The sequence below is a fragment of the Myiozetetes cayanensis genome, unplaced genomic scaffold, assembly GCF_022539395.1.
Source record: "Myiozetetes cayanensis isolate MyiCay16 unplaced genomic scaffold, myiCay2020 scf2-11, whole genome shotgun sequence".
NCBI classification, from domain to species: domain Eukaryota; kingdom Metazoa; phylum Chordata; class Aves; order Passeriformes; family Tyrannidae; genus Myiozetetes; species Myiozetetes cayanensis.
The window spans coordinates 88,592,915-88,620,737 of record NW_026087411.1 but is presented as its reverse complement, the minus strand read 5'-3'; the positions used below and the strand labels follow the sequence as shown (position 1 = coordinate 88,620,737).

The 27,823-nt window shown below is 35.6% G+C and overlaps 1 protein-coding gene across 1 annotated transcript in view; it reads right to left on the bottom strand.

Annotated features, from left to right (window-relative positions):
* The window catches only part of LOC126640159 (protein eyes shut homolog), a 673,551-nt gene that overhangs the window by 134,065 nt on the left and 511,663 nt on the right, over positions 1 to 27,823 (bottom strand). The window contains exons 28-29 of the mRNA XM_050315721.1: positions 26,815 to 26,979; positions 19,813 to 19,966 (exon numbers count right to left, since the gene is read on the bottom strand). Coding sequence (XP_050171678.1) covers positions 19,813 to 19,966; positions 26,815 to 26,979 — 319 coding nt within the window. The remainder of the gene's footprint in view (positions 1 to 19,812; positions 19,967 to 26,814; positions 26,980 to 27,823) is intronic.

Sequence of the window (27,823 nt, the reverse complement as noted above, 5' to 3'; positions counted from 1 at the left end):
TCCCTCCCTTTTCTTTTCCCTCCCTTTTCTTTTCCCTCCCTTTTCTTTTCCCTCCCTTTTTTTTTTCCTCCCTTTTTCTCTTTTCCCTCCCTTTTCTTTTCCCTCCCTTTCCTTTTCCCTCCCTTTCCTTTTCCCTCCCTTTTCTTTTCCCTCCCTTTCTTTTTTTTTTTTTTCCTCCTTTTCCTCTATTTCTTTTCCTTTTAATTTTTCTTTTTACTTTTTTCTCTTTTTAGGTCAGCTAATTCTACCATTTCTTTCGTTAAACAACTATTGGATTGTTTTTTAAAATTAAAAAACTAAACAGAAAATAAACAAAATCCCCACAAAAACCCCATAAAAACCAACAACCAACCAAAAAAAAATCAACCAACGCCCCCCCAAACACAAAAAAACTCAACCAACCAATCAAAAAATGAAAGAAAACAAACCACCACAAAAAATAGGCTACTATATGGTAAGGAAGGGGAAAAACCCATACACCTGTGACCTGTGCCTTGCTTATGAATGGCTGGGTGCATCCTATGCTGCACATAATTAGATAAAGAGAATAAGCTGTGTGAGGAATCAGTTACGGAAAATCTCCTTCATGATTAATTAGTTTGGTCCCCCCCTCCCCCGTCCTTCTTTTCTCTTCCTTTTCTCATTCAGGAAGGCTGAGGTAACAAAGGAAGTTCTGTGTTTGTCCTGTGTTCTCACTGCTGAATGTTGATGTTACCGTTTGTGTAGGGAGGGAAAAAACTGACCTCTCGAATCAGGTAACAACTCTACGCTGATAGAAATAGAGAGCATGATTATTTTGAGAGGGAAAACTGCTAAGGAGAGAGCAAAAAGCGTATTAGGCAAAGTTTTCAGTTCTCCTCTTTGATCAACTGAATATTTTGGAATGATAATGACCTAAGGCACACTAATTTTATAGGAGAAGTTCTTTGGAGCCCATAGAAAACTATCCTCAACTATCTTGGATTAAAATAAGCAGGGGTAGTCTCGGGTACTGACAAGTAAAAGATTTCAAATGTTTGAATAGGCAGTTTTGGAGGAATAAAATACCTTATTTTTTTTCTACCTTTTGTTTGAAGTATGCAATGAGATTTGAAAAGTACATAATATGTCCTTAAACTTTTCCCCATTATTAGGCAATCTAATTTGTCTCATCATCTGAAGATGCAACTGCACTATGCTGTGAAAGTTGCAGGTTGCAAAATGTTAGTTCATGTTTAGTTCAAGAACTTGTGTAAGGTGAGGTGAGATATACTAGCTTCTTGCAGCACATCTTGAATTCAAACTGAACAATTCTGTGCTGCTTCATTTCCTACTTAATGTGGCAGTAAATGTTTTGGCCCTTTGGTTTTTTGTATTCGGTATGCAACCTTTGGTGTACTTAACTGTCTTCTTGCTCGTAACTGAGAAAAATGATAGCAGATTTTCAGTAGTTTAAAAAGAAAAAAAAGGTATGAAAGAAAAAGGAGAAAATATCATAGAAAGAATTGTGAGAGCAAAAATACGTGTTCAGCATTTAACCACTACTTTAGTACTACATGACCGAGTATATAAAAGCTACAAAAAAAAAAAAAAATCCCAAAATCTTGCTGCCAACCTGTCAGAAAACATGATCAGATGTAATTAAAATTGTATGGACAAATCACTTAATCACTTTGAATCACAAAGCAGTGATATGAAATGAATTAGTTCTGACAGTGTTGGATACACCGTATTTGGGTAATGCTTGTCTTCTACACATTAAGTCTTCAGAATAAGAACCACCAAATCTATTGTAAATAATGAGAGGACTTTCCAAGATCTTTTTGGGTCCAACTGCCATACTTGCTTGAGTGGTAAAATATTTCCTATTTAATCTATTGTTAATGAGGGACAGTTTTAGTCAATATGAGAGTCTGCTGCTATCAAAATGAATGGTACCCAACTGATGAAATTGTTCAGGGAGTGTGACTAGAGATCTGATCTAACTAAAACCAAAATTACTAAATCCCCCAAAAGATGATTTTTTAGTCAGATCAGCAAAAATTCTACTGAAGTTCACAGCTAATCAAACCAAGTTAATCACTCCTCTCTTCAATTGCCTACCCAGTAAGGCTGACATTATCTTCCTGAATAAAGAGAACTTTAATAAGAGATATTAATTCCAAAAACTGTAAGATGTTGATCATTCTAAAACTCAAGAGAAAATAAAACCTCACAGATGTTAGATTGGCTGAAAATATTTTATGCTGAAATTTAGTATATGCAATAATATACAGCCGTTTTCCATTCAATACAAATGAATGTTCTTATGTTGAAATGTGTGAACACCCAAATACCATAGGATTACTCTGAAAATTTTTGCAAGTTTTATTAGAGATAAAGGAAATGGTTGTGCTGACCACGTTTCTCTATTATTACATAGAGAATGTCCCAATTATTGATTATGTTCTCTGTTGTTTTGGAAAAAAAAAAAACAAAACCAAAAAAGAAACAAACAAAAAACTTCAAAACAAACCCCAAAACCTTCTGGCTTAAATTTGAAGGTTAGATAGGCTATAAGGAAACAAATGAAATTATATGGGCTTTAGAAAGCATTCATAGCCCTTGGAGCAGCAACTGGGTATTTAGCAAGACCAGCAATACCAAATCAACCTCAGCACATCACTACACTGAGTTCTAAAATTGAAAAACATGGATAATAAAGTTGGCATAGGCTGCTGCTACAATTATTGCCTGCATCAAGAAACTTGCAAACTCCACTCACTCTGTCACCATGAGCCTGTTTTTTCTTACATATCACACTGCTTATGTTTTACAAAATCAGTAAAACTGCTTTTGTACCTGCTTTACTACGTGGGAAGTGAAGAAACGTTATTTACAAAGTGGTAAAATAGAAGTGCCAGATTTACTATCTCCATGAAATACAATAAGAAATCTGGGGTAAAGGAGACTCTGCAGAAAGATTACAGGGTTAAGTATTTGATTCAAATGAATTCACTGAAACAAAGCGATATGTGCTTCTGTTGAAGGTGAAGGAAAAACTCTCAGTTTTAATAATCAGTGCCTTCCTCTTTCACAGGTTCAGGAAGGGTACTCTTCAGCCAAGGAAAGAAATGGTTAGAACATGCCTTGGCTTATGCCAGCCACAGGCTGGTGTTTAGTTTTGTATTTTTCACAACATTTGTTGTTGAGCAAAACTTATACCCTCCCCCAGAAGGCAGGCAAGTATAATCCTGTTATTTTCCAGATGGGTGAACAAAAGAGGTTGCAGAAGATTGTTTCTGACAGTGCTGGGAACAAAACCCAGGGGCCAAACCACATGTCAGATTTACATAAAATGTATTCAAATGCAAGAGAAAATGTAATTTTGAAGGTGTTTTGAACGGCTGCTGAGTAATTTAGTAGCAACACAGCATGCTGCACTGTAGCTCCCACATTTACATCTTTCTTTACTACAAGTCTGCTAGGTGCTGGCAGCTCTGACAAAGCAATGCAAACAGTAGGGGGGATAAAACAATTTCTGTGACAACATATAGATCCTAGTTCCCAGTGTTCTCACTAAAACCCATCAGTGCAGTAGGAAGTCATATCCACTGTCACTGCAAACGGCAGACTAGTACCTCAAACTTCATAGAAGCTGTAGAAGAAAAACCATAGGGACACATATCCCAAGGCACGGATTTGAATCGATGCCACATAAACACCATTCCCCCAAATAGGGAAATGCACAGCAAACATGTGACACTGAAGTTGAGCAAAGCCTCCAGAAAAGGCAGTCCACGACCCAACAAATAGTTTTATTTTAATGTACTCCAAACCTCCATGCTACATGTCTGTTTAATACAGGTCACTTGGAGTATGAGATCAAATGCAGATTTGGCATTTTATGAAGATCTTCCATTTTATAGCAAAGCACAGTGTTTCCATAGGCTCCAGTCCAGAGAACCAGTTTACAAACTATTAAAACGATTACTATATCCTGAAATACCCTGTAGTGCAGCAGATATTTTTCGCACCTCCAAAAAGACAACAGCACCAGTAGTGAGAGACATTAATTACTTTTCTATGTTCACTATATGCTAACACCTATCATGTCACTACAAGAATTGTACAATATATTCAGATTTACATTATCACATTATCAACATTTACAAACCTTATCCACACAAGTCAGTTTAAATACATTGAGGAGGTAGTATATAGGTTACAAAATTTTACCCACAGAACTACATATAGAAGGAATGGAGGAAAATCACATTCTGTATCACTTCACTGTTCCTTCTGTGGTGGGTTGACCTTGGTCATCTGCCAGCTGCCCACCCAGCCGGTTTCTCATCCCTCCCTGTCAACATGACAATTAGGGTGGGGGCATGAGATGACAAAGCTTCTGGGCCAAGATAAAGACAGGGAGATCACTTATCAATTACCATCACAGGACTGACTTATGGAAATTTTATTTTAACTTATTGGAAATTAAGTAATTCTGGGTGGTAAGAAACACAATGAAAAAATAAACCCTTTCTCCTTAACCCCCTTTTTTTTCCCAGGCTCAGCTTTGCTCCGTTCCCAACTTCTGCATCTCCCCAGCCCAAGCAGTGCAGGAGGCAGGTGGGGAATAGGGGTCAGTCCATAAATGCTTCTCTCCACTGCTCCCTTCCTCTCACACTTTTCCCCTCCTCCAGTGGGGGATCTCCATGGGTCACAGTTCTTTCATGAAATACCCACCCACCTTCTGCAGTCCCCACTGCCAGTGCTTGGCACCAGCACCCCATATATCTTCTTTCTATAAACTTAGCATACACTTTGTTTAAAGATTAAGCTATTGATGTGTGGACATAAATTTATTAAATGAAAAAAATAAGTTTTTTATTGCACAGCTTGGCTACTGTCAGTATGATAACAATGCCTTTGAAAACTAGTCCCAGATCTTTTAAAATACTTGTAGGTTTTCTAACTGCATAATGTAATACTAGCACAAATCTGTACACCTAACCTGTTTCTGATGAAGGTATCTGCCCTCTAATTTCTTCTACATTTACCCACAGCTTAAATTTCCATCCACAATCCTCCTCTACTGAAATGCACTTTCGTTTAATTGTGTATTTCCAAACACATCAAGGACAAGATCAAGTAATGACCACAAAAAGACAAAGCATCTTTGGATGAAGGTGATCACAGATGTAACAGCAGCTTCAGTAACTCCATAGAAAATAGATCAACAAACCTAAAGAACATGGGACAAAAGGTGAGTGGTACACAATGGTGAGCAAGCAGAGAAGAATGTTTCATGGACGGTTTACAGTCTAATAAAAATCAGGTCAATGTGAGCTTTAAAGAACAAGCTAATGATAATGACAGTCAGAGTGGTGGAGAGATTAATAAAATAGCTTCTTCCACCTGAATTAACTACATAACAAAATATAAATTCATCACAGAATCAATGTACTTGTGTCAAAGGAAGAGGAATACCCTCCTTTCTCTGTTGTGTTCCTTAAATTAGTTTCTTTCTGACTTTCAGAAAGATGCAGTTGGTACGTCTTTCTCTCTCTCTCCCACGACTATTAAGGAGGACTATTTAACAAATATATGTGTGAGTTTTACTCAATAATCAAGGGACTCAATTTGCAGCACCAAATTTTCTTACTTCTGGTATGCAAAACCAGACCTAAACTGGCTAGTCTTGAAACAATCAGCTGTCTGATGTCCTGTTCTGTTCTTTCTTCTCTCTATATATGAAAACCATGTATTAATTATCAACCTGAAATTATTTAGAAAGCAATGAGTTATAAAAAAAAGGTTATAGTAATTAAGATTAAATAATAACCATCACTCTTTCTTCTTTCCCTCATCCCTCATGGAAAAAGGATATCCAACGAACTGTATGAAACAAAGAACCTGAGGTTCTGTGATGATTTTTGGTCACAAAGATGGACTGAGTATGTACAGATATATGTATTTATACAGATCATGCACCAGGATCTCAATACCACATTTTTTAAATTACTGGCCTCAGAACATTTAGTCTTTTGAACATTCTTCTGAGATAAGTAAGTACTACACCCACTTCAGAGCTGTGCAAAACTAAGTAACGAGCTGAGATTAATCAAAATCTTTAAAACCATGTTGAAAGTTTGCTGCTGAGCTGGAGCTGGTCACCTAGACCAAGAGTAACTGCTTCCTTCTCCTCAGCACACAGGAGAAAATTCAGCTTACCCCCACAGAAGTCTGGGCTGCATGACTACATTGCCTGTTTTGTTGTTTATGGACACCTGCCTTCTGACTCCTCTATGATTACTAGTGCTTATGAAATGAATCAGAGAGACCCAGACTGGTTTGTTGGGAGATACATTTTCTTCACTTTCCCTCTAACACTCCTTTTTTTTGGACATTCATGCAAAGGCTGGCTGAGTACTGGTTTTTATTTTTTACTGATTTTCAATACTTACAGAGCAAATAACACTTCCTATTGCTTTCAGCTAAAGCAAACCTGTAGAGAATTGCCAACTGTTACAAGCACACTGAACCAATTTTGTTTCTGTATTGATCTTCTACACACAGAAAAACAGACCTGAGGAAGAGAATTTTAAAAAAATGTTTTTTCTTCACAGTTTTTTTTGGTGGTTGTTTAGCTCTTCAGAGCTCCCAAATACAGGAGTGTAAACTATCATCTCACTTCCTAGGAAGAGGACAACATGACACTTTCACAAACTATTTGGTAATATACTCTGGTGCTATACTTCCATGTGCTGTGCCAAACTAAAAGAAACTGAACAGCTGTCTGAAAAGTCCTCTGTGTGAATCACTGTGTGACCAGACACCGAGCTGATGATTTTTATCGAATTTTATATAAATCAGAAATAAATACTGAAATTGTAAAAATATTGAACAATATCCTTTTTTTAATATATCAGATTAAATTTTATTAGTTTATTATTCCTTCTGTAATTTAGTGACTCTTTTTTTTTTCCCCCAAGTCACAGATATCTACATTGTTTCATGCAGAATACCTAGTATCTCTTCAGTAGTACTGAAATCCCTTTGTATTAGTGTGTATGTGAAAGAACTGTTCTTCCTTCCAAGCAGATCAGAAGGGCTATGCATCCTGGTTCTTCTCTGAAACAGAGGGAGCAGCCAAGTGTTTTGGAATCTTTACTATCTGTTTCACACATTCTCACAAAACCACAAGCAGATGGAAAAGTGAATCACGTGAGGTCACTATCTGCCCAGAGAAACTTCAGTGAGTAAGCAATCACATCAATAGTACTTGGAATACAATGCTTTATGCAGCAGAGAGAGAAAAAAGGACTGTGCATACTTGAAAAGATCAGGATTAAAGCAGGGTCTCCTTTAATACAGGAAAGGAGAGCTCTAAAGAGCTTAGCAAAATTCTGGAAATTTAGGTTAAATGCAGTTTAGAATTTCCATGATATAATAAAACCCGCTTATAAGTGCTTTATATTTAACATGGCTGAAAGGCAAATAATACAATTTTCAAAGCAGATGTATCCAAAAAATGGAAATTGGGTTATATAGACTATTAGAACTTTAATCTTCCTATGTTCCTTGCAGAAACACAAAGATTCTTGGAATCCTGGAATTTTAAAATTATAACACCTAGTCAAATCTAAAAATAAAAGACAATGAAATGTGCATTCATTATACTTTATAGTGTATACCTTAATTCTGGTGAATCCATGACTCACTGTCTTTAGAAGACCTAAGGAATTGTGAGATAGAGATTCAGTAAAATCCCATAAAGAAATAACTGCTATTAGCAGAATTACTGAAATTAGCAACAGCACATTGAAACTGTTTCTTTAATGTGACTATGAATCCTAGAACTTTGGAAAATTAAATTTTCTCGTTATTATTGTTTCTGAAAACTACACTAACTATTCTTTTTTGCCACATTTGGTAAGAGTGGCTGCTAAACAAGAAGATGTTAAAATGGTCTGAGTATACAGTACTTTCGTCATGCTTTGTGAAGGTTATAGCATGAAAAACTGACAATCTATTCACATATCTAATTACCAACATATTTGTAATATGCTTAACAATGAAGTACTGAGCATACATCAGGGATTACCTTGACCATTAAACATCTGATCCTGTTTAAAGATGTGAAAATTGATATGACAATGTTTGTAAGCATTCCTCATTAGTCTTATTCATTTTACCAGTTACATTCTAGTAGGAAAAAATTCAAAGAAAATGTAATATCGTGAACCACTTGGTTCAAGTAGATTTCTTTAAAATCAGTAACTGGAATTGGTGAAATTCAAGTTATGAGGGGTATTACTGAAGTGTTTGACTTAGGGAAAAAGGACATAATGAAAATATTGTTCCAAACTGATAACATCAACACATTATTATTTTCAAGTATGATCATCTATTTTAGAGATGGGGAATGGTGGAAATGCAACAAAAATATTGGTCAGGAATGTACTTTAATGATCAGAAAGATCAAAAAAACACTTCCATTCTACCACTAGACGATACAGGCACTCCCCCTGGGACAGTCAGTATATAAAATATGAAGCTGAACTCATGTCAAAATTACCACTGACAAGACAGAAGTATTTATTTTTCAGAAGTATTTATTTTTTTGCTTACCATCATTAAACATTTTTGTATGACTTGCAAATTAGTAAAAAGTTAAATCTCCAAGTCTTTGTGGTGAATGATTAATTATTTTTCATAACTATGAGACAGTTATGCCTGAAAGCATCTTTTAGTATGAGATAGTTCATCCTACAAAGAAAAATACAATACAAAATAAACTACTGTGAAAGTTACTGTGATTTTTATGTGTTACTTGATTTTGTTTTATTATGCTAAGTTGAGTTTGCTTATAAATGCAAATACCCTCCAGCAACATTGATAATTCTAATGAAATAGGTTTCATTCTGAAAACAGTTAAGGTAGGTAAAAATAACAGCTATCCCTTTTTTTGAATAGGAAATACAATCTCCTATTTTATCAAGTAAAAAGCTTAAATTCTGGTGGATATCTTCAGGAAGAGAGGTTAAATGATACTCTCTTTTTTCTTTTTTTTTCTGGACACTGAAGGTCAGAGAAGAATTTACTGTGTCAATTTCAAGCTCGAGATCAGAGCATCTCTTTGAGCTAAAAGTCAGTATTTGCCCCCAGACAGAATTTGATTTAACAGAATGCCAGATCTGACAAAAAATTTGTTTACGTAAGGTTACTAACAAATTCCATGTTCAACAGGAGATTGGAAGATGTGTTATGCTAATGGGACTTGAGAAATCTCGTTTAAAATTCAAATAGCTTTGTCATTCTTTCCACTATCTTTTTCATGATACTAGAGACATTTATAAAATGTATTCTTTTCATCATTAAGGCTTACAACACCAGAATGTTGAATTTTAAGTAAATTTAAAGTTGCAGTAATTGCAACAGATAGAAGGGGTTATTGATGGGATGACAGATTGTGAAAAAGAAGTAAGGAGTATTTTGCAAACCCATTCTTCCATCTTTTCAGAAATGTTCACCTTTTAACACTGACCTCTCTATTTCAATGGAGGGAGGTGACTTAAAGACAAACTGTCAACTTTTAGTTGAATGTCAGAAAGGCCAAGTGAACAATAAGTGTCTGAGTACTGCATGAATTTTTAATTCTTGCCATAAATCCATATACCTATACAGAGAAACTCCTTTAGATTGAATACCTAACTTAAAAATAGGTAAGGCTAGATTGAGTGAATATGACTAATTAAAATTCTTATTAAATAAGTAATCAATAGCCTCCTATTTTTTCAAAGTTTTTTATTTGAAATATAGTAAATATACGTTACTTTCTTAAGTTGTCTCTGTGGTTTCAAGTAGGTCACAGTTCTCCATCTGTGACTCAGAGCCCAGTTCAGTGAGGTCTGGTTGCCTGCCACTTCAGGAAAGGCAGCTGACAGTGCTGTACTATGCTACTCACTATTACTGAATTGTTAATGCAGTGAACATTTTAAAACTTATATTGACATGAATGTATTTGAGAGAGACTGAAGAAAATTCACACCTAGCTTTTAATCTGTTGTTTTAGGCTTTGAAATACACTTCCTTATAGAAACTCAAATGACCTTTAATGTAACTCCCTAATTCATGAATAAGAAAACACAGTAGATATCACTTATATAGCGATACAGATTTTTTATCTGAGGTAAAAGTAGAATGATACACTATGAATGGGAACATGAAAATATTGTGACACCATATACTTTGAACTGGTCTGTGGTGAGCCACTTCAGAATAAACCGTCCAAAATCACTTAATGATGGAAATTCACTTTTATACCAGAATAAACTTAACAAGCTATAGATTATAAAAATCAAGATAAATTCATAAGTGCATTCTTAAAATCACATTAAAGGGAAAAAAAAATGGGCAAAGAACATGGCTCCTCTGACCTCCCCTTAACACTATTGCCATAAAAAGCTCAGTGAATTGCCTATGTGGAGGATAAAAAAAAAAGAAGGTGAAAGAATCACAGAATCATTTAGTTTGGAAAAGACCCCCAAGATCATTTAGTCCAGCCTTTGACCAATCTCCAACTTGTCAACTAGAGTACGGCACTAAGAGCCATATCAAGTTGTTTCTTAAACACCTCCAGAGAGGATGATTCCACCACCTTTCTGGGCAGCCTATTCCAATGCCTGACCACACTTTCAGTGAAGTCCAACCTGAAACTCCCCTGCCAGAGCTCCAGATAATTTCCTCTTGTCCTGTCACTGGTTGCCTGGGAGAAAAGACTGACCCCCAGCTTGCTACAACCTGCTTTCAGATAGCTGTAGAGGGTGATAAGGTTTCCCCTGAGTGTCCTTTTTGACAGGCTAAAAGACTCAACTCCCTCAGCTGTTCCTCATATGACTAACTCTCCTGACACTTCCCTAGCTCCATTACCCCTCTCTGGACATGCTCCAGAACCTCAATATCTTTCTTGAAGTGAGAGGCCCAGAACTGAACACAGGTTTCGAAGTGCAGCCTCATCATTGACAAGACAATCATTTTCCTGGTCCTGCTGGCCACACTGTTATTAATGCAGGCCAGGATGTCATTGGCCTTCTTGGCCACCTGGGCACACTGCTGGTTCACGTTCAGCTGCTGTCTACCAACACCTCCAGGTACTTTTCCTCTGGTCAGCTTTCCACTCACTCTGCCTCAATCCTCTAGCACTGCCTGGCATTGTTGTGACTGAAAAGTAGGACCTGGTACTTGGCCTTGTTGAACCTCATGCCTGTCCAGATCCCTTGCAAAGCCTTCCTGTCTTCCAGCAGATCAACAGGCCCAGCCAACTTAGTGTTGTCCATGAACTTACCAAGGGTATGCTCAATCCCCTTATCCAGATCATCAGTAAATATATTAAACAGGACTGGCCCCAATACTGAGCCTTGGGGAACTTCACTAGTGACAGACCACCAACTGGATGTGGCATCATTTACCACCACTCTCTGGGCGCAGAATTCCAGCTGGTTTTTATTCCAGTGAACAGTGCACCTGTCCAAGTCATGGACTGCCAGCTTTCCCAGGAAAAAGAATAGAATTCTTAAGCCAGTGTGTACTACATGGAAATAATAAAACAGTAGTCTGAAAGATTTTATCACAGAAATACTTCTAGTAGATGAGGGACAGGCTGTGGATGTTATTCACTTGAACTTTAACAAAGCCTTTGATACTGCGTTCCACTGCATTTTCCTGGAGAAGCTAGCAGCTCATGGCTTGGACAGGTAAAAAACTGACTGAGTGGGTGGACCCAGAGAGTGGTGGTGAATGGAGTTACATCCAGTTGGTGGTCAGTCAAAAGTACTGTCTGCCAAAGCTCAGTATTGGGGCCAGCCCTGTCAAATGTCTTCATCCATGATCTGGACTTCTGGGGAAGTCTCATATTTCTGCAGGTCCTTGCCATTTCAAGCTTCCATTCTTCTGCATTGTTCAGCCTCCTTTCCTGCTGCATGTGTCAACAGGGGAGATTTTGTCTGTCGGCCATGGGCTGTGGGTCCACTGCACACAGGGCTTCTAACTAGACTGCAGCTATTTAACTCCTTCTCAGTCTTCCTGATGCTACCCAACCTTCTCTGTGCCTCCTGCAGCTCAGTCACTTGCTGCAGAAAGTCCCCCACGTGGGCACACCTTTTGCAGGCAGGTCTCGTCCCTCCCAAAGAGATCCAGGCACTTTCTGCAGCTCTGCACTTCAGCCTCAGCCTTGGACAGCTCCCTCTAGGTGGAGGCATCGGTCATTTTTGGGGCAGATGATGTAGAGCCCCAGCTGAAACTGCAGCCTTTGCTCTCAAATGCGTGCCCACCATCCTGTTCTGAGGTTCAGACAGAGCTATGTGCCCTTGGCCTGCACAGAGGGTCAGAGGACGTGCCTGGTTGCTGGGTTACGTGGACTTCAAGTCTCTCCACTTGGCCAATGGCATGTTCCTCTTTAAAGAGGCATCCTCCCTGTGTACCCTTCCACATGAACTGCTATGCCACATTCTGGCTGATGTGTCACACCCTGTTTGCTTGTCCTGGTCACAGTGCTTATGCCCAGCATTCTCTAGGGTTGCCTCTATGGGGATTTCTGTCTGATCTTGCAGGGATAGGTTTATGAAAGCTATGTCTGACTTGCACTTGACTATGGTAAGTGGCATGTGGGGCAACAAGAAAGTATTTCACTTAGGAAAATGTGGTATCACTGCTAAATGGGGAAAGGGATCAGATGACAGAGGGCCTGGAAAAGGCTGGGATACCTACTGCTTTCTTTACTTCAGCCTTTACTGACAAGACTGTCCTTCAGGTCAAAAGAGGTAATTTTCTCCCTCTCTTCTGCAATAGTGAGACCACATCTGGAGTGCTGTATCCAGTTCTGAACTCCACAGTACAAGAAAGATATGACTAACAAGAATAAGTTCAACAAAAGTGCACAAAGCTGAGTAAGGGACTGGACCCTCTTTAAGATAGTCAAAACCTTACTGTGACAGGATAGTCCACCCTGAACAGACCTAAAATCCAATAATGCATACTATGCAAGCCATCACGTAGGCCATCATGCAAACTATCATGCAAGTTCAGCTGCTGGGTCAGATAACTGTCTTGGTGTTAAATTATGCTAAGACCATCCTGATTCACCAGACTTCGAATATATATCCTTTTTTGAAACAAGATTTGACAGATAAGCTAGTTTGTGAGCTTGTAAATCTGTGACTACCAGTCCATCACTTCATAACTATAAAAGCCCAGTCCAAACTTCCACATAGCAGATTCTTCCACATACTTCCTTGAAGTGTGGAGCTTCTCCCGTGAAGCAGGGATGCCTCTTCATGGTTACTCCTCGGGGTTTAAGAGAAAGATCTGCCTGCTATCTCATATGGTGAGTTATATAAATCTCTACTTAATGATTGTTTCTTTTACTAGCAACTAGTAGATTTTGGTTTTTTTACTTTTACACTGTGTAGTAAGTAATTCTTATTGGGATCTTTTGTCTGCTCACTTGTTTGTTAATTTGTCATAATAAATAATTCATTTATATAAATCTATCTGTTTTGCCATCATTAAAGCTTGTGGGACAAAGTGGTTTAATCTATAATTCCTTTAAATTTAAACCACTGACACAGTCCGAGGCTAAGATAGTATTCAGCCACACCAAAACCCTCCCCTGAGAAGGAGTTTAGAAAGCAAGGGAGTCCCTTCTGCACCTCAAGACTCGCTGGTAAGGATTTGCTTTTTAAAACTTTGTCTAAGCCTTCCACTCTCCCATGACACTTACCAGACATGGTCCTACATTCTTTATGTGTCTTTGTGTCATGGTTTAAGCCTAGCTGGCAATTAAACACCACCTCCTATCCCCCCACATTATCATTTGCTTAATAATTCAAACATAGTAGAATATAATAGTAATAGATAATGATAAAAAAAAGGAAAAATAAGTGATGTGCAAGAAAGTTGCTCACCACCTGCTAAGCAATGCCAGACTCTGTCTCCATAGCTCCATTAGCCCTCCAGTGTGGGTAAGTCCCCCAATTTTTATACACTGGGCATGACATTCTATGGTGTGGAATATCTCTTTGGCCAATTCAGGTCACCGGTCCTGGACATGTTCCCTCATAGTTTCTTTGTTTTTTATATCTCCTTACTGGCAGAGTAGGAGACACAAAAAACAATTCCTTGTTTATCCTTAGGATAAACATGAATTAGCAAAATCCAAAACTTTAATGTGTTATCAAACTTATCCTCATACTGAATGCAAAGCATAGTACTACATCAACTGCTGAGAGGAAATTAGCTCTATCCCAGCTGAACCCAGGACACCCTGCTTGAGCAGGAATGTTGGAAGGATCTCAAGAGGTCCTTTCCAACCTAAACAATCTTGTGATTCTGTCTTTTTCAATTATTGACATATTCCTGTAAAGTCAGTTAATTTAAGAAGATGTAGTGTAAATCCAGAGCATAAAGTGTACAGGAATTCAAACATCTGCACTTCAAGTCAGTAGCTAATGAGCTTGAATAGCCATAGCAGTTGGTTTGTTCACAGATGAAATATTGCATTCTGCTGCAGAATGAAAGTAAAAAAAAATGTTTCAGAAAGTGACCTATGTTTCTAAACACACTGAATGCTTGGTTCAAACACAAAATCTGAAACTGAAACAAAACCAAAAGGTAATCTTTTTTATACTCTCTATGAGAATCCATTTTCTTGAGTTATTCCAGCTAGTATGCCAGTCATAATGATTTAATTAGCTGATACTAATGTTCCAATTTTTTTGTTTTCAATTTTAATTGCATATACTAGAATTTATATGCATTACTTTGATGTAATACATCTCTTAGGGAACTATTTTGGGACTCAATAACATATGTAGTGATTTACCTATGTAAAACTGTAACAGCTGGATTGAAGGAACTGGGATTAAGGCTTACAGAGAATAAACATTATATAGGCATATACTGCAAAAACTTTCCTATCTTATAGTGGTGTGATGATAATTTTACAAAATTTTCAGTTTCTATAGAAAAGGCAGTAAACTTAAATGTATATAGTTGTATATGCAGTCCTTCTAAAAGTATTTAGAGCTTTGATTTAAAATTTATTAAATATACTTAATGTCCCACAGTATTTCCAGTTCTATGCAACACAACATCTACATGGGTATGATTCATGTATATGCTGACCTAAAAATTAAGTATAGAGTATGTAAAATATTGCTTTTTAAAACCACATCTAAATGTGTTGTGTTTAACAATCCATAAATTCATATTATAGAATAAAAATTCTTAAATGTCTCTGAGATTGCTTTCACTGTTAATCTTCAAACAATTCTAAAAAGGTGAGGTGTGATAAGGTGTTGGCGATATTGCACCAAGATGGCTCAAGTTTTCTACCAAAACACCTTATCATTCATCACACAACTGGTTATGTTGGAAGTCAGTATTGCAAGTATGAAGCCTAGGCTGCACAATGTTACCTGCTCAGATACAAAATCTGCTGCTCAGATGTTTCCAAATCGTTAAAAAAAAATCCCTGTATTCATAGGTAATTGATAATACTGGAAACAATAGCAAGGCATAAGAAAATTAGTAATTTTTTTTGTTTACTGATTTAATGCAATCAGTAATACTTGCACACTATGTAGAGCACCCAGCACCTGTAATACTAATAAAAAGATGACTTGAAAGTATACGCTAATTTGAAAACTTACATATCTCTAGAATAATAAAATGAAATGGATAAACATCATGACTCAAAATAAACCAACAGATTGTATGGATGGTGATTTACATATTCATTTAAAAACATTTTAAGGATGAACATGCATTAAAAGACTTTGTAGAATAGTTCAAACAACTGTTTTCCTCTTCTGTGGAAAAGGAGGAAGTAGGAGTGCAGGTAAAATCATGGACACTGATAATATAATCATGTAGTTTGTGATTAGTACATTACATCTTGCCAAAGTTTCCATGTGGAGGTACAAAAACATGTTGAGGACTTTCACAGTTCAGAATGTGCCATCTGCTTTTGAAGGTGAAAGACCAAATAATAAACTTCAGCAGCTTCTGTACCACTGCATGGTCTAGGCGAGAGCTGGCCAAACAACAACAACTGAATAATGTATTTAACAAATAAACTCTTTTAAAGACAGCTAAAGGTGCCCTTCTCAGCCATACTCTCATTTATTCTACTAATTAAAGTGTGACAGAAAACTGGAAACAATTACATTCAATATGTTCACTTGGAAAATACATGAAATGTTAATGTTCATAATACTATGATCTAGCTCTGTGGGGATGGGCACAATTCTGAAAATTCTGCAGGTAAATAAGATGGAAAAGAGTGATGTTATCATATACAGGCAAGATTTTAATTAATCCTTGCCTAGAATCTCCCAAACAGAAAAGGATCCAGTGTTTTCCATTACTGTGTAGAAAAGACAATATAAACTTATTAAGGAAATACAATTTAAAAAAATATCATTTAGAGAAGAAAAGTCTAAGATGTCTATAAAATATCAGTATTCCTGCTCTAAAAGCTAAAATTCACCCCACTATCAAGAAAAATCAAAATCCTGGTGACTTGATTATCTCAATCTTTGCTTGTTAAATTTACTTTCCTTCAACCACTGAACTGAAGAAACATCATTGGCTCCCATGACAGTTACATCACTTTAACCACAAAGCAGAGAAAATTTTGCATCAGCCAAATACAGTTCAGAGCCCACACATGGAATGAAATGCGTTTGAACTGATGTTTTTTAAAGAACAAATCCATAAAACTAATCCAAACTACATTTCCAGTATGTTCTCAAAGCTTTAACTGAAAAGATCAATACAACCTCAATTATGAAATCACAGAAAATTAAACTGGAAGAAATACACATTTTCAAACTAGTAATCAAATAATTCCAAAATAAATGGAAATGGAAACAATGAATGAAACTGCATTTAAACACATTTCTAATATCTTTAGGCAAGGCAAAAAAAGTAAGCAAGTTTTACTGACTTTTTTCCATAAAGGTTTCATTTCACAAGGACCATAAGACAATGACTGAACATTTATAACTCATTTAATCTTCATCAGGTTTGAAAAAAATGGCCATACCTAAGGAAACCAATCATATTGTTACGAGAAAGGAATAGCTAGTTGTAAACTATGATAATGTATTACTTTCTTGCACATGGTGAATCTAGAAAGAAATAAGTCTGACAAGACAACAATCGGTTTCTGTGGATGTTATTGGATGTGTTAATTGTGGCATTTAACCAGTGGAGTTATAGTTGCATCCAGAACTGGAATAACTGTCAAATATTATTTTAAAGACTTATTCAAAGTCAAGTATAACAGTACTATTGTCCACCAAATGGCAAGTTTTCAAACAGTAACAAAAATAGGTATTTATTCTAGTCTTTTTTTCTTTCCCTATATTACAGGGAAAAAATCCCACACAATAATTTTGCAGGTAAAACATACAGATAGAATTATCTATCTCCAACAGCTACTGAGAACACAAATTTGTTTTTGTCATGAATTCATTTGGTTTTGTCATGAATTCATATTTTATCACCTATGATACAAGATCTTGGGGGGCCACAAATGCCTTCTTAAGTTTGCTTTTTCCTTTGGCGAAGGTTAGGGATGCTTACTGAAGGATCATGATTTTATTGTTGATTGGGGAAGGATATACTGCTTTCTCTACATTTCAGAAGAGCTTGTAAGAATAATCACTCGTCGCTTTGAAGGCTAAGACCATAAACTCAATGCATGTAAATCCCTGCCAGTCACAGTCTACAATCATACCTTGCAAGTTATTTAGTATGCCACTGTTTCAAAGATAGCAGTATAAAATAGCAATAAACAAAGGTAATGTGTAAATTGAACTGACATTACTTTTTAGTGTTACAACATGGAGAATGAAGCCATAAATACACAGGTGTTAATTTTAAGGTAGAAAAAGCTGGAAATAAATTTATTTTTCAGTATGAACTTGAACTCTGTAACGAGAATCAATCTTTTCATTGCCATTAACTGCGTTTTTTGCTGAGATATTATTAGGCTTTGAAATCTGCACTGCATTTTAATGTCTTAATCTTATGAAGCAAGGGTAATGCTACCACAGCTAATACAGTGCAGGACAATCAGCTGACCAGTGTCTCACACAAGAGTAGTCTCTTCCTTAGAATAGTTTACTAGTATCAAACTGTATACTTTTATCAAGTATTTTCCCAGGGGAAAAAACTCTATATCGACCAGATCATGAGGAGAGGAAGGGATAGAATTTAATTTGTAAATTTTATGTACTTTTACAACCTGTACAAAAATCCTAAAATAAATACACTCTCAGCTAATAAGTAATTTGATTTGAATGCATGCTATGGGACTTTGCTTCATTAATACTAGACATTAACACAAAGACAGCATAAAAGGAAAAAAATTAATGTTTTAAACGGAACATAATAGTAATGTATAGACCTGTGGCTGAGAAGAAATATAAGATGGAAATGAAACAGAGTCTTAAATGGCAGATACTTCCTTATATTGAAAAGAGGATTTATATTTTAACAAGTTTGTTTCTGAAAAGAAGTGGTAAAGCTTGTGGAGTAAGGATAAACTCTAACAAACCCACTCCCAGCCACCCTGAACAGTCTCTTTTCCCCATATCAGTCTACTCTATATACTGAGATCAATAAACCTCCATCATTTTAGAATTTATCAACATTTACATCATAGAGAAACAGCTCAAAAGGCAAACATACAAAATCTTAAGATTATGCTTTTATTTTCTTGTTTCTGTAGTAAGAGGCCATTTTGATAAGTCTGATGTGCATGTTTCAAGGAAAATTTTGCAGTCTCCTTCACATACTATCTTCTAACAGCAAAAATAGTCCTAGCTAGAACTACCTTTAATTTAATAATTTGTGCAGTAAGTTCCCTCCACTCACAAATATTTCCAGTTTAGGTGCAGCAATTATATCTATACTTTAACTACGTAAGAAATAAAATATTATCCCCATCACAGTAATTTGAAATTATATGGGTGTTAGAATTATTTCTAAAATGATTTTGAAGATTGAATACCAGTTTTTAACATTGCTAATATAAATATAACACAACAATTATATTATTTCTTGTTTACTGTTTACCTAGCTTCCACATATGAAATTCCATGACTAGAAAAGAGTTAATACATTACCAAGGTATGATACCAATCATTTTTTCAAAATGATACATGAATCATTCTGGGAACTATTGTATGTACTAGGTTAAAAATGACAGTACTGTTCAGCCACCATTGAATAATGCTGACATACAGTTGCATATGTAGATAAGACAGTTTATGAAATCATAGTGTAGTTTGGAAGACTTTTCAAATCACCAAGTCCACCCAGCACTGTGAGAAGATGTTAGTATGCCCACTTTTAATTTTTCATCTTAAACAATAAATCAGTCCTATATTTAGCACTAGAATTCTGACAAGAAATTTAATTTATTCAGTGTGCAAATTAATAAGCATAAATTATGAACTCCCCATCTGTAACCTCCAATGTTGTGTTTAAATTGTTTCAGTTCTCAAAACAACTACATCTGTATCTGTAAAAATATTTGGAGATTCAAAGATTCATAAGTTCTTCAAAGGACTAAAATAACCTTAAATTTTAGAGTGAACTAAAATGTATTTTCAATCAAGGAGACTATCTTATGAAAAAGGTTTCCAAATATGAGTGAAATTTTGCTTTCCAATATGGTTTGTCTAGATTGTGGGGGAAAAAAAAAAGGTGGAATCACACTTTATTACTCAATATATATTACTAAAACTGTTTTAGTGTAAGCCAGTGGTAAATTCTTACCTTATTGTGATAGGGATAAGTATACCCTTGCTAACAGATTCGTTGATGGACACAGTCAGAATGTTCTGAGAGTTTCCACAGCTGAATCGAACGGTTGGTTTTCCTTCCACAAGATACAAGTGAAGAAACTGTTCTCCAAAATTCCTTTCACTAGCTTTGAAAGCAAAAATGGAGATAGTCACACTTCTGAAAGAATAGGACCTCAAAAAACTATTTCACAGTACTGGTACACCATCACCAACCACAATGCCTGTGTGACATTCAGGACTCTTTTATCCGTATATAGGACTCTTCTTGAGTGACTGTGAGAAAAAACCCCAAACCCTGTATCAAATGATAATAGTTAAAAGTAAAAGAAAATAACTGCAAAACAAAATTTACTTAATACCACTGTAGTTGCATAATTCTTGCAGAGATCTTTACATTCACGAAGATGAACTTTTCTGCATATACAGCAGTATCAGTAAGATGACAGAGGTGACAATAAAAAAATTAAATCACATTCATTCAGATTCTCAAATTAATTATAGAAAACAGAAATTATAGAAACCCTTTCTTAAGGGTTGGACTTGATAATCTCAGAGGTCCTTTCCAACCCATCTGATTCTATGATTCTGATCTAATTCTATTATGATATCTGTTAAGACTATGAAAAATTCACCTTTCCCAATTGATGATACACTTTAGACTTGGTGAGAACAAAGATTATCTACAAAACATCACTCACACTATGTTATTTGCACAGCTCAAACTAAGAATAAAAAGATGCTTAAGTTCACTTCTCCTAAATAGTATATTATAAATTGTAAATAAGACAGCAAAATATTTGTATTTAAACAATCAATGGCACATCTACAAAAAGAAGAATTGACACCTATAATAGCAAACTATATATTTTTTTAATTTATGAATTTGCCCTTTGAATTTATATTTATTTCTGATAGAAGGTAAGACACATTTCCTGTTTACAATTTTTACTCCCCTTTAAGACAAACTTAAAATGTTAATCTGTTTTTTCACTATGTTTAACTGAAGTTAAAACTCAATACCTTAGTCATGAAATTGAATTTACTGCATATATTTGTTTGATGTACGGCCACCTTTGAGTAGGAGGCCCCAGGTCCCAGCATGGGTATCAAATGCTGGTATTTGGAGAACCCCGACTGTGGAGTGCTGGGGGGATGGGTGTGTGTGTTGAGGGAATGTGTCCCTGAGCCAAGTGAGTAGGAGGTCTCTGTGGTGGGTCAGAAGGTCTGGGATCTGGGCTGATTTTCAGCAGCTGGGTAGGAGAGAGGCCCAGTCATGGAGCTGTTGGAGGGAGCCACAACTTAGAACATCCCTTAGCCTTTTTATTCTGAAAGGTAAAAAGAATGCAAGTGCACTTGGGACTTAGATATCCTACTAATTTGTAAAGAGAAAATTATCACCTTTAATTTGCAGGACAAAACAAAAAGGAAACAAAAATCTTTTAGCAGATAGAGAGAGGCAATGGTGTCTGCAACTGCCTGATCATTTCTTTTTATCTAGTTCATAGTATAAACAATTCACAACATCAGCTCCCTCCTCGAGAGCAGCTTTCTAGTCAACATAACATTTCTTGTCTGTTACAAATCCTAATGACCTACTGAAAGTCTTTTATGCCTAGAAATATTTTGTATTCTGAACACCTAATTAAATCCAAAGCTATTTTAATTTGACTGGATTTTATGCCTTTAGCTTTTATGATTTCCTTCTACATTAGTCCAATAATTCTCTTTCAAAATATATTACCCTATCATTTTTAAAAGAGTCACTGCTTTTTAACCCTTATGTAACTGATGTACACACATATTGAATCATTTATTTCCTTATCTTCTCCCTTTCCTGCACATGCTGTTCCTGACACTTCCAATTTCTACCAGTAAGTAAATCTCTAAGTTACGTTGAATTCAGAGAGAATAAAATGGGAGAGAGTTGTGAATGTATATACTAACAACATTCCTTGAAAAAGTCTAGTTACAGATGAACAGCTTTTTTATCTTCTCCCAGTGAGTCACTCTGTCCACTCACATTGCCCACTAGTGAAAACTTGGAAGAAGGTCCTCATTATTACCAGTTAATTAAAAAATCTCAGACAGATCCCCCAAAGGCAGAGTTATTCCTTGAAACCTCAGTGAGCATTACTGCTTGAAGTCCAGAGAGTTCTTTTAAGTCACACTTACAGGTGACTAAGAGCCTTCTTCATATTATTTGCTAGGTGGTATGAGATCCTTTGAAAGGAGAGTCCTTTAAATCTTTCTATAGTGAACATGGGAAGACAATGTGAAAGAGCATATACTAGCTAGCATATATGGTGGGAAGTTACCTTCAAAGCAAAAGCCCAAGTCCTAAACGAAACAGTTGGGTTCTGGGAACAGACAGAGGTCAGGAACCTCTGCAGAAAAAATCTTGTTGAATATCAGGGGTAACATATATTGATCTTAGCAGAAATTATGTGAGGGGATCAGGTCAAAGAAACCAGATCTCAGCAATTATCCTTCCACAGAAACTGCAAGGTGGAAGGCTATTTTTGTAGTTCAGTATGATGACAGCAAGTGGTCACTGGGTTCAAATGGCTGCCTATCTAAAAAACAGATTTAAATTCCATTATACTATGGGGTGATGCTTTCTTAAGCAAAAATATATTTTGACACAGAGGAGGAATATTGTGAAATGTTCCGCTTGAGAATGCCAGCTGAAATGAGACAAATAGACTACAACTGAAATGCCTGTAGTGCCCATCTTTAGTTTCAGAAGAGAAAGTAGAATATGGGTAGATCTGGAGAGCAGAGCTTCCGAGCACACAGGAAATAATTTAGGAGCACAACATCTAAAAGTGGAGCTGCTGTCCTTAAGGAATGCTATAAACTTGGGCTGTGATATCTAAAATCCAACTGTCAGAAGTTATAGACTACCATATATAGTAGGAGTTAAACAATCTGTCCTTGAAGGGATTGTGAGCAGCATTATGCCGACTCTGTTAAAAGTGAAAATGATGAAGTAAAACTTTACAACTGAATCAGGTTTTTATGACCACTTACAATTTATGTTGCTTTGTGACTAAATATCACAATTTGCTTTGCCATGTTGATGAAATTAAATCATGTAAACAAGTAAAATCTTTAAGGAATAGAATAAGGAGTGTATGAATGCATACTATGTTCAACAAATAAATAGTTCTCAAATTATGACTAATCTTTATTGGAACAAATGTAATAGTTGTGTATATTTTAAAACATTTTCTCCTGACGTATTGAAACAGAAACCTTCTCACATTCTACCAACAATTTAAACATAAGGTAACTACAAAAAGGTCAGACAGTTTTAGTTCATTGACTATTACCATTATTATGTTTCTTAAATACATACTGGAGTAATGAAAACATTATATTTTTCTTTATATTAAAACAGATGATGGTTTATAATCTACTAAAAATAATGTGCAAAGCCACTCCTCTTGCATTAGCTTCTTTGCCTCTGACATATAAAGTAATTTTCTATAAATCTCATACAAGATTCTATGATTCTATAGTATCTTATCTCTTTCCCCATGTTTCTAGCAGGCAATCTATTTTTGGCTGCCTCTACAAACAACAGTTAGTCCTTAGGATTCGTTACTTTCAACCAAACGTGGATAAAATCCTTGCAAATAGGATTTTATAAAGCATCATATAGGAAAATTATTTTCAGCAACAGTGTGGTGTGATTTAGTAAAAAATGTGCCTAACACATTTGCTGAATCTCATACTCTGCCCACTGGTTGGCCTATTAAGTAAGCTTCTTTTCTATATATATTTTTTCTTATATATATTTATGTATATAATACATAATTGCACTAACTGCTAAAATGTATTTCAACAACGCATTGAAATTTTAGAGCATTCACTAATTTTTATTTTATGATTCTGACTTTAATAATCTTCTTGTGCATACTTTGTCTTTCAAATCTATTTGTATATCATTAGCATCTTGTCTGAGATTTCTCAGTGTAATTAAATGTTTACTAGTTACCTACCAGAGAAACAGATGTAACCTCATCACCACCTGGTAATAACAGGTGTGTTTGTAAAATGTGTAATCTGAAGGTGGACTAATTTTAAAAAAGTAATAAAAATCTGTAAGTATTTTCTAGTAAAATACATCTCAAAGAATCAGATCACTGTGATATTTTTCCTATTAAAAAAATTATTTTGACAAAAAGGATTTTTGCTTTATGAATGTCTAAAACTTATTGTAACCTTAATTATGAAGCCATTGTTAACAGGCATATATTAACAGAATCTGAAAATTTTGGGAATATTAACGCTTTTAATTCTGCAGTTCTTGTACCTAGTGAGTGCTCAAGTTACTTTCTGCTGACAGTTCATTCCTCAGATGTTTGATGGCAACATAGCTTCAAAAAAGCAGCAGTAGAAGCATGAGTTGTACTACTATTAAAAAGAGAACAGCTGACAACAGCAGCTCCTCTTTTGAAGTTGTTAGAAGGGAAAATGAAAGAAAGAGCAAGGAGCAAAAAATGGAGATGAAAGAAGAACAGAGGGAGCATGTGAGGGAACTTGCAAAGGATATACTTATCTGACAGAAGAGCTTGGGGCCTGCATACAGAAATAATTAAAATAATTAAAAAATTCCAGATAATCTGTATAGACACATGGTGTTCATCCATAAAACACTAGAGATATTTTTATTTATGAATTTATATAATACTGTACTTTAAAGTAATTTAAACTAAATAAGAATATTGATATGGACAATAAGAACAAATATTTTTATTATTTGAAAAGGAATCCAATTACCAGAGGGATAGAGAGCAAAAAAAGAAATAGTAAAAAAAAAGAAAAGAAGCCTGATAAAGTCTAAGTAGAATTGTAAAGCTAAATAGCAATTAATGTTAAATACAGTATTAGAGTTCTACAAGATCTGCAGTCATCCATTACTTTCTGTGCCTGTGTTTCACAGCCAGCAAGAGATCCAAATTTCTTTTTTAGCTTAACAGAAATCTAAGCTTAGTAGAAAACCTATCGGTCACCAAAAGAGTGGAGTTTTCAAGTTAGTTAAGTCCCATTTTAGGTATAAAAAGGGGAATGGGAATGTATTGTATGTTGTATGGTGTGTTACTGGGAACCAACGAAGAAAAAGTGAATGAAACAACTGCTTGAAAAGATGTAAAAATTATTCCAAGGTCCTGTAGCTACCTCAGCTCAGTGTTACAGTGAGAACTGAACTCGTACCATTCATCCTTATCCTCCCTTCTTCCTTCTCTCTGGGTTCAGGAAAGGACAAGAAGGAAGCTGTGACACTGCCCATAGAGGTCTCACATGTGGGTAGCTGGAAAGTGAAAAACCACATGGTTTTCCACTAATGCCGTTCTGTCTTTCCAGAAAGTGGAAAGACGAATGTTCTAAAGAATGTGAAGTTCTCAAATACTGCTGTAACAAAATAACTACAAACACCTCAAAAACACCATATTCACAATTTTCCACAGGTAGTATGATGGAATAGCTGAACTGCTATAAGGTTATGTGATTTAGAAAATAAAATGGAGGTTTTGTTTGTTTTTTTGTCACAGAGATGCTTACTTAGGGCTTATGTGTCGATAGCAAGCTTTACTTTAACTTTGGCTGAAAGCCAATTACTTTGCAGTGATGAGGCAAACAGAATTACTAAATGCCAAATATATTCAAAGTACTTCCAGTGACCTTCCTTGAATTCTCCTTCAAGGGTGAATAACTCCTCTTGAAAATGAAATAACTAACAAGTATAAAACACTTCAACATAAAGAACTGCCACATAACCACTTATCCATGATTCTTAGCAAATTCTGCAGCACTGTTGCTTAGGCAGCTGCAACAAAAGCTCAACTATAACACACAAGGACTTAAGATACTATTTTGAAAAGCAGTAAACATAAATGTTCCATTTGAGAGGACAGTGTTTCACATCTAAATACAATGTAGTACAAATAATAATAAAAGGCATAACCAAATAATGCCACGAAACTTATATTACTTTTAACCCTGGCTTACAGATATGCATATATTGCAGGTAAATTTGCATATGTTACTTCTATATTAATTTAAACCCACCAAAAATAATCAAAATGATTTATAGTGTATCAAAAAGATTTCTCTGTGTAGAGAAAACCTAGGAAGCTGCGAATGAACTGAGAACGCTCCTAACGATTTTGCCTACCTGGAGTAAATTTATCAAATAAACATATTTTTCTATTTCTTCTTGGGTTCAGGAAGAAATCACCTCACTTTCCATGTTTTCTATTTGGACAGAAATTGCAAGATAAAATATACAATAAAATACTCAACTGGCAGAGAAGGCTGTTTTTTCTTGCTGACTAGTGACAATCATACTTCTGTCTAAGTAAGTTTATGCCATATATTGAGGAATGAAATATGCAGGCAAGAAGCAACTTTTTTATGTAGTATTAACAGGCATACATCCAGGTCCGGAATTAACTCTCTGGGGACCACAAAAGAATCCTCTGAAGTGTGAAATCACAGTAAATACTGTGAAATATGGCAAAATTGCAGAACTTTAGATAGCTCTGTAAATCAAGAATTCAGAACCAGGATCAAAATTTTAATAAGGAAGACTCAACCCAACTCTAGAGAAGCTGTTTCTCTGTAATAAGTTGCTCAAAACTTCTTCAACATTTGTATTTTAGAGCTGTAAAGCTTACAACTGCAGTCATATGCTTACTATGTTCTTTTCTGTCAGGAAGCAGCATTTTCAGTTGTAAGTTATGTTTTGCTCAATGAGTCATAAATTAAAGAACTTTCCAGAGGAACACAAGGAACAATGGTTAGAATTTTATAATGCATCATGCATTAGAATACCAAAAGGCTTCTACTGCATTTTAATGAACCATTTTGCTTTTGAAGAGGAAATGCCAGCTGATGTACACTGAAGTTAATAAGGACCTGAAGGAGCTAAAACTGATACTTAGCTTCAAGTATCATTGGTACTCACTGTAAAGGATTGTGCCATTTAGAGAAGTTGTTTTCACTGTCAAGTACAGAGTCGTCAGATTGCTTGTTTCCTGCCCAGATGCAGTCCTGGTCCCAGATACAGATGTCAGAGAAGGTAGCTCCAAATAAGAATTTCCAGTGAAGGATGGAAAAAACAGTGTTGTGTCTGAAATGAATAACAAAGAGATAATTTTATTAATTTATTACAAAATAAAGTAATAAAATGCAATATAATCAGTGAAGCACATTTTAAAATATCCATTCTTCTGCATACCTGTGAATAGTGTAATCAACTATTTTATTCACTGAGCATGAAGTATTCAAATCAAATATGCAGAAAATGAAAATATTCTAGCATCTGCATGTTATTAGAAGTGAAAAGACCACTATAGGAGGAACTACAACTAAAAGATGCAATAAAGTTCAAAAGATTGTCACAAATTTTTGTCTTTACAGGTGTGTCCATGCAGAACTTCTGTTCTATGATTTCCCTGTGAAGTACTTTTGGTTTATACTTCTAGATAATAAAAAAGTTTTCTTCATTTTGAAGATACTCATATGTTCTGAGCTTGAAATTATGATGAGGATGCCATTGGGCAATGTATACATTTTTCCGCTAAACTACTCCTGTCTTGGAAATGAATGTTTGCAAAAGAAAATTTTTAACTATGAAGGCTTAGCATTTGCAACATTTATTGTATTAATTACTTTAGTCATTATAGTTTGGGGTTTTTTTACCCTATAGCCATGATAATAATATCATTAAAATAAGGAAAAATAGTTTAAAGCTAATTGAGGCAGAATGTCTTCCTGATCCCTTAAGCATCCTATTTAAACAATATACCTTGAAGACTGCTCAAATTCATCACCAGGGATATGAATAAGGAATGAGCAACAAGAAAAACAGTCTGAGTTCAGGCAATATTTTTTCAAAGAAATTTTTATTTTAATGAACTGGTGATTACACATAGGCATGACTATACATGGATCTTTTTTTCAAAATTTGTCAC